Source organism: Orbicella franksi, chromosome 2, assembly GCF_964199315.1.
Source record: "Orbicella franksi chromosome 2, jaOrbFran1.1, whole genome shotgun sequence".
NCBI classification, from domain to species: domain Eukaryota; kingdom Metazoa; phylum Cnidaria; class Anthozoa; order Scleractinia; family Merulinidae; genus Orbicella; species Orbicella franksi.
The window spans coordinates 3,893,524-3,902,011 of NC_138146.1; the positions used below are offsets into that span (position 1 = coordinate 3,893,524).

Here is an 8,488-nt window from a genome sequence, read left to right on the forward strand (position 1 = left end):
ACAGTTGGACATTATTGCCATGGTGAAACTTTTGTTCTGTCAATAGCTTAGTTTTAAACCAAACAAATCAGTACTTAATTTATTTTGAGTAAAATAAAACCCAGTTTGTGTGTGCACAAGGTAGATCAGTGTACCCCTTCAGTTACGTTAGTTTGTTTTAGTAATTGATATATTCTTCTCAATGCTTATTAAAACCATCTCTTTGAAGTATTTCACCACAACACAGTAAAAGGTGTCGCAGCTAATTCCAAAAGGCTCGCAATTCGAAGAAAAATTTGAAAGAACCGGATCTACTCGAAATGTTGTTGCAAGTCAGTTTGTTCGTTTTTCTAGGCAGTGCCATGGCTGCAGGTATGTTTTTAGTTACAGATATGACCTAAAACGAATCTTTAAATCTAACTTAGGATTTTACGCCTTGTACAGAGTAATTTTTTCCATAATAATGGAACATTTATAGTCTAATGGATGCCTTGAAAGACTGGTACTAATTCAGAGCTAAATCCAAAATATTAACGTGAACAGTTTATATAGTTTGATTTTCCTCGTGGGCAATAAAGTCATGGCTGAGAACTTTTGGAATTGCTCCCACGGACTTCGAATTACTCACCGGAAAAACAAAGGTGCAGATTGCTTTCTATTCGACGAAGAGTCCAATCCCACAAGCGAGAAGGTTGACGACTTGACCATATTAGGGGAGAGATTGGTTCATGCAGCTATGCGTTCTAGCCTTATGGCCCATCAGGCCGGAGCTTATCTGCTGTTTCCGTAGGACGATCGAGTCATCTAGGAGTACTTTTTTCTACTCTCCCTTGGATAGGATGCCTTTCTATGGCAGGATTACCTCTAGCATTACATTAGATTTTATATAGGGACTGTCAGTAGTAAAGTGTCTCACCAAAGAACACTATGCACAGTTTATGACCCCGGCAAGGACACCAACTCGGACCGTTCGATCCAGACTCCTGCGCCCTAATCATTAGGCTGCCACAACTCCAGCAACTGAATGGAATTACACGTGAACTTAAGATTGTAGCAATAGTCGATCTTACATGCATACCCTTATTTTTCTCTTTGAAAGAAAAATCGAAGTGAGTGATGTATATTCCATGGGGGTATTCTTTGCGAGGCAAGCACAATCATTTCCTTTAAGTTAGCTGGACAAATTAAACCAGGTAAAATTCGCCTCTTGATTTTCAAAGATCAGTTCTCCTACAAAAATAAAACTAACGTGAGAAAAGTAGAGTGGGAAAAAAGGCATTGAGTGAATTGTAATCTGATTAGCAACGGTTAAAGTAAATATACCACTAATTAACATAAACTTTTAGAACCTGGCTTCGAGGCAGTGTAAATGTCGCTCTACTCCATATATAAAGCGACGGATTGTGACTATGGACGTTATCGAACGATATTGCCTTATGTTTTAAGATATTTAAAATTATTCCTAGCTCTGTTAAAATGCCAATCTAAGTTTTTATTGACTTATTCACAATCAAAAGGCAGTTTAAAGCTGTTGATCTGACTATTAAGAAAGTATTAATTTTGGCGTTTGAACTTTTTTGAGGTCGCCTTTCACAGGTATATACAAGTTAGTGGGCTTAAATTGCAGAATTAACAAATTTTGATCGTTGACGATTCTCCGTGAATTCATCCGTTTTCATGACAACGCCGTCATATTGGTAACGATCTTCAACTCCCAAAATATGAGGTTATTAGTTTCTCAATAAACTCTACGTATTTACATAGCATAAAAAATATTCTTCTCTTTTGAAAAATTAATTTACGGGCGAATGAATTCTCTGTTAAATTTCATATGAAAAAACTCTAGTGCAAACCTGGAATGATATAAGTGAGAAATCGTTATGAATTTAATGAAAAAAGTAACTTTTAAAAAAATAAATACTAAAGTCTTAGTTTGTGCTCGATATAATAATATAATTTTCACGGCAAGCGCAAAAGTAATGCATGTAAAGGCAGTTGTAAGTTGAATCGAAGATCAGAAACTGTTTATTATCATTTTTTCCGTACTTATTCCAATCTTGATTCGTAAGCCAAACATTACTAAAACGTCACCGAGACTGTAATTTTGTATTTGCTTAATAATAATAATAATAATAATAATAATAATAATAATAATAATAATAATAATAATAATCGATATTTAAACAGGGTGACCCCTTCAGTCGCAGGTCTGGTATCAACGGGGGCCCTGTATAACGTAAAATAAAAAGAGCATGTATAAATAATATATATCTATAAAAAACTAACTACTTTAAAAGATACGCTGAAATGTTTAAAAAATTAAAAAGCTTAAAAAGGTAATAGCGTTCTCATAAAAATTGGATATCGAATTGAAAATGTTCTAAAAAATAACCTAAGAAAAAAAATCGGAGATAGCCTTGAAACCTTCCTTAGGTGGCAAAATCTTTATGTTCGTTGGAAGGCTATTAAATGTGCATGCACCATGATAATAAAAAGACTTTTTAGTGACATCTAAATGAAATTTGGGAAGTATAATGTCAGTGATTGACGATCTAGTGCATCTGTTAAAAACATGTTGGTTGTCGCTCTGGCAGCGTAACAGGAAATAGTCTTTAAAGTATAGAGGAACTTCTCCGACCAAGCACTTGTTAACTAACAGTGCACAGTGCTTTTCCATGGTTTTGTAAGAGGCGGCCAGCGTAGGTTCTCGAGTATTGTTTCCGTGGCTATGTCAGGTTTAAAACCGTATACGATTTTCGCAGTTCGTCGTTGCAGGCGTTCAAGAGTCTTTCTGTTAGTGCTTCCCAGAGGGCAAAAGCACGTATCACAATAGCTTAATATCGGTAGCACCGTGGACAAATAGATCTTATTTGCCGCTTCCGTGGTTAAACAACCTCGTAATCGTGACAGGAGGCCAAGTCTGCTGGCAACTTTTGACCTTAAATAGCTTATGTGATCGTTGAAAGACAAACACTCATCTGGCAAGACTCCTAGGTACTTGAACGACTTTACTTGGTTGACTTAAAGCTTTAAAGCTTTGTAGAAAGAGCAAGCAACACAAACCCATTAACAAGCAAATAGTTTGCTTTGCAGTATTTTATTCAATGTTGCGGTACCCATTGAGTACGAAATTCAATTCAACGTCAACGCATCTTGCCGATTGATTGCTGATTAGCGCACATTTTTTTACCTAGCTATAGGCCTCTTCATGTTTAGTTTCTGAACATGTAAAAAAAAGTACTATTTAAAAAGATTGATAACCGATGGAAAACTCGCACAGTTTATTTGCATTTTTTCTGAGAATTTTCCGTTTTGAAGAAACCAGCTCCACGGGTGCCATTCCCGAGTCAGAGCCCTATATGTATCAAAATACTATTTGCTATTTTCATCCTTTGAGCATAAAATCCAAAGCATTCAGATTTTAAGAGTATGGGGCTGATTTACATTATGTGATCACAAAATCAAGTTGTAGGCCAGGAGAAAATAAAGTAATTAGGTGCCTGACAGGTTTGGGAACGATTCCTATATATTCACGAGGAACGGCTTCGGATTTCTGTAGTACATCGAAAGCAAAACGGGTCAATTTGAAATCGTTTTTAAGTCGTTAACATGCTTTAATACACAATTTAGAAAAGAAAAATTTAAACTTTTACTTGCCATAAAAGTTAAGAACGCTTGACGATAAATCACGGAACAGTTTGGCGACAAAAACAACTTTAAATTTTAGCGGGCCGTACTGGAGAGTACGGCCCACTAAATTGACCAATCACAACGCGCATACTAACTTAAGGATATAATAGCATGGTTTAAAATTCATCACGCGTTACGTGACTGAATATTCCACAGCTAAAACTGGGAAATGCCTGAGTGATATTCCCCAATTTTCAAAAACGCGCGTGTTGCGAAAAAGGTTAATAAACACAATAGCCTCCATTTGGCGCGAAAATATGCTCGGATATTTGTCCTTGGACATAATTTGTCAGTCTCAAAACTCGCAGTTTTCCGAGAGCGTAGCTCGAGGATAACTGTGAGCTGTGAGTTTTGAGTAACAGATAATGTCGGCGGACAAATATCCGAGCATATTTCCGGGCCAAATGAAGGCTATTGTTTATATATCCCACTTGTCAAAGGCGCGTGTGTACAGAGAAAGCACAAATGACTAGTGGGATATTCCATAGTATACCACTCGAACGCGTTGTATAACTGAGATGTAAAGTACAGTCTTTATTCGTACTTGATTTATAGATCCATCGCACGGCGGATGGAAACAAATTACCCAGGCTCTACCAGTTTGTGTGGAGCCAAGAGACAATGGCTATGGTCATTTGTATTACTATGGCGAGAGTAAGCTGGTAGCAGCGCTAAAACTCAAGTACGAGTCTGGTGTAATAAGGTGAGATTGGATCTGTGGCATATTTGACAATAACCCATTTTAAATTCCGTGTTTAGCTTACTGAGCAGAAGCGAGGCTGAAGTTGACTTATGCTACAAACCTTGCTACTTGACAAATGCAAATTATTAGGCTCTTTAAGATACCAAGACCGGACGAGCTAGGACGACCACCGGAAGTTAATTAGCTCAACCGGGCATGCGCACGAGAACTCTTGACTCATCTCTCTGCCGTCCTCATCTCGTCGAGGACCCCATCTCGCCCGACTAGCCGTCGTATCGAAAACGTGAGTATTTTGCACTTGTTTTGCCCCGATAACTGTTCCAATCGACTTTATTTTCAGTAATATTGATAGGAATGTTTATACGGTTCACAGTTTTCGTGATTGTAGTGTAGAATACTACGCTGAGACGAAAATGTAAATAAAAATATTCCTCGTCTGTTCGTTTGTGTTTCTGAAGTCACTGTTTTGACGCTATCACGAGTGTGCAAGTTCAATACAAACTGTATGCGTTGAGAATACATCAGTGTAAGTACAGTCGATAAAATGTTGTAAGATCAGAATGAATGCCATGGAGCATCTATCGAGCAAATAAAATGCACATTTTCAAACTGATGTTTAGTTGTTTTTTTTACACTACCCGGAACTTGATGCAATGTTAGTTTGACTTTTATAACGCTTGTTACAATTACACATGGATATTGAAACGTTCACCAAAAGTCAGGATTCTTCAGCGACAGAATTCCCAAACGCTTTGGTGGTAAAAAGCCATCTGAAGCAGGTCGATCAGATTTTTCGTTTAATTTTTTCATACTGAAATTATGGTTTCTCTATTAAAATATTGACAGATGTTTGCTTCACTTATAAAGAAAAAGAAATTCAGCATCGCTGTTCACTATCGTTTAAGCCTAATAGGATAAGATTTCTACCATCTCTTTTATAGTCTAATGGATGTCATTGCGCCTGTGAATAGCTTGTACGAGGTTCGAATTATTGACGTCGCCGTCCTTTGCAAAAATGCACATCTTAAGCATTTTGTTTTTGGCGACACGACGGGACCCGCGAAAGTTTCCCGCGTCCACTGCCGTTGCCGTCCTGGCCTTCTCGTCCTCGTATCTTAAGGTCCCTATTTTTCTGTTATCACGGTAACTGATTTCTAATCGCTGTCCACAAGGCCAACCCAAGCCTCGATTGCTTAGCTTACGGCGGCTAAGTTACATTTCACACAAATTATGAAATGGTCCTATAGCTGCAAATGCAATGGTTTATGTCTTCAAGGACAGCTGGTGTAACATGTACCCTTGATCTTTGATCCCTTCCCGTGTAAAAAAAAGTTTTTGTAAAGAAAATTCTTTAATAGTAGTTCCCACAAATTAATCCCAGAATGTCCCTTACTCACTTGAAATAAATGCTCTGTTCCCTTCCCACCCACCCCCCCCGTCCAAACTCCCAAGCTAAGAAGATAGGGAGGCTCTCATAGACCAACTGGCCTTCTGATCAATTCCGAGTATGAGGGACTGAAATTTTTCTGCTAATGATCGCAGTCCTCGTGGCTGATAACGTTTAATTAAAAAATTTTATCACGGAATTAAATTTTGTTCATTCTCATATTGTTACACAGGTGTGCCGCCAACGAAGCGTATAACAGCAGGTGGGGTTGTGCCTCCAAAGACTATCCTCTGAACATCATCGTCACAGACGACGCCGATCACGTGATCTTTCCGCTGCCAGAGTTTACTAAGGGACGAGGCGGGTTGTGGTACTCTATGCCTTTCGTTCACGACGAGTAAGAACAGCAAATATTCATGAAAGATAACCGTGAAATGTGTGATATCGACAACAGCACAACAAAAACAGCAACAACCCGACAATAACGATGGTATCTTTTTTCACCTTGCGCATACAATAAGGCATGCACTAGAAGAAATTTGTACAAGCAAGAGCTTATACGTTCCTGTCCCTCTCCACTCTATCCTTCGCCGGCTAGTTGTTTGAATTCCCGATTAGCGATAACGCTAGCTAGGATAAATAGAGATAGCCAATGAATAAAAACAAGATTAAAAAAAAGATACTTTTTATTTCCTTTGATTGTCAGTCAATCAACAATTAAAGATGATTTCCAATCTGTACTGCGGACTCTAGAATTTGTTTACGTTTTTTGTTTTGCTTCATGTAAGACGTCACAAAATGTGACATTTCGCATTTACTTATTTGAAGTAATTTCAACCGCTATCATGGATGCGAAGCTTTACGTTTTGCTCTTTTCGAAATCAATTGATGAAACAACTTTGTAGCTTTAAAAATAAAAGAATCTGTTGGGAAAAGAACTCACAATGTCTCAAAGATAATGTAAGCAGTTCGAACGAATAACATTGATTCGTATTCCATCGAGTGAAACTCACAAACATTGGGGTGCCGAGACTGTGCAATACGGACTGGAAATCATTTTTAATAAACTGATTGGGATCTTTACGACAATGACCACACCATTGAATCAATTATGATCTATCAGTAAATTAATTCATCAACTAGGCACTCACTCATTAACAACTATAATAATTCTCGTAAGAAAACTGGTCCAAAATAGCTTCACACATGCCCGTCTGTTGTCCCTCGTTCCCTTTCCTTAATCCAACTAGGCAAATCATTTAATCTTACGAAATCCTCCTCATATTCCGCCAGGTACTCCGATGAGTTGGTCTTCGCTGATTTTGCCCACCCGTTTTACCTGATCGAGGGAGAAAAGATGAAGTTTTGGTACGGAGAAGATTTGACTGGTCACTACGAAACTGACAATCAGGGTCGAGTATGTTTCCACGTCCTCGTACGATTCATTTAACCAAGGAAACAAGCTGCCTTCATGATAAAGTTCATAAGAGTTTTGATGTCATATCTGTTTCAATATACTTGTTATATTTTGGCTTCCAATAAACAGGGGTTAATAAAAGGCATGTTCTGTATCTAAATGTCGTTTTTTTCAGTTACGTTTTTAGTCATTGAAGCTACTCAAGGGTGCAATGATTTAGGTTTCAATTAAACCACTTCTTAAAATCTCGCGCCACCTCGTCATCCAATCAGAAGTAAAGCCAAAACGTGGCTCGCTCGCACACTTTTTCCCGCGCTTCACGCTGTTTACGTGTATTGGCTTCGAGCATTGATTGGTTCACTGAATTGTCTGTGTAACTGTGATTGGACAGAATGCTTACGTTGAGTTTGCTTAACGACACTCAATTGAAAACAGTTCTACTCCATGAAGCTATGCTATAAATTACACAATTTAATTTACAAGCTATTAAGGCGGTTTCTGCCTCAATTATTATCCTAGTAGTTTCTGCTGGTTCGTAACTTCTTTTTCTGAAACATGAAGTAATGACGCAGAGCTGTGCAATCAAGAAAAATACCAAATCTTAAAATGTGCCTAATTTTAGCTCCAGCAACTTCGATTTCAAAATCTTTTTCAAATAAGTGTGTGAAGCTCCCAAATACCGAAATGGATTTTTTAAAAATCCTAAAATCAAGAAAACCCAGCAGTTTCGGTAGCACATTTGAAAAAGCGCGATAATTCCAAATTCTTTGTAATGATTTCTAATAATGAGACACACATTTAATTGCTGATTCGGTAACAAAAGATGAAATCCTGGGCTATTTAAGCACCCCTCCCCCATTCCCTTCCCGTTAGCAAAAGAGGGTTGTAACACGATCTATACAATTTTTAAGAGAGAGACAATTCTTTTAATTTCCTTGATAAATATGGACATTCGACCCCTTTATCGACTTATGACTTCTTACGAAAATGGCAAAACGACGAACTCCAAACCTGTTTAATTGGAATTAGTATCTATTTATTAAACACTTTGTTCTAAACAGGTTTGCAAACGACACCAATCCTCCGCAGGAAAAAAGATGGCCGTTGCACATCTTACCACAATACCATGCGAGCCCTACTCAGCCCATAAAGTACAAGGAAAACCATATTTTTGCAAAATTTGCCACTGTGCTAACGAAAGCTTAACAATGCTAGGTTTGAAGATGTTATTACTTTTCTGTACGTTTTTACAAGCGCTGTTAAATTTTTCGTGCGCTACTGTTAAACCTGATGAAGACAGAACGTTTTTCTA

General features: G+C 37.9%; 1 protein-coding gene across 1 annotated transcript; it reads left to right on the top strand.

Annotated features, from left to right (window-relative positions):
• The first annotated feature begins 235 nt into the window (after positions 1-235).
• On the top strand, positions 236-7,651 carry LOC145467810 (uncharacterized). The gene is made up of 4 exons (XM_081451425.1): positions 236-351; positions 4,225-4,372; positions 5,992-6,156; positions 7,053-7,651. The coding sequence occupies exons 1-4, from the start codon at positions 300-302 to the stop codon at positions 7,207-7,209; spliced, it is 522 nt and encodes a 173-aa protein (XP_081307551.1). The 5' UTR covers positions 236-299; the 3' UTR covers positions 7,210-7,651.
• The last annotated feature ends 837 nt before the right edge of the window (positions 7,652-8,488 follow it).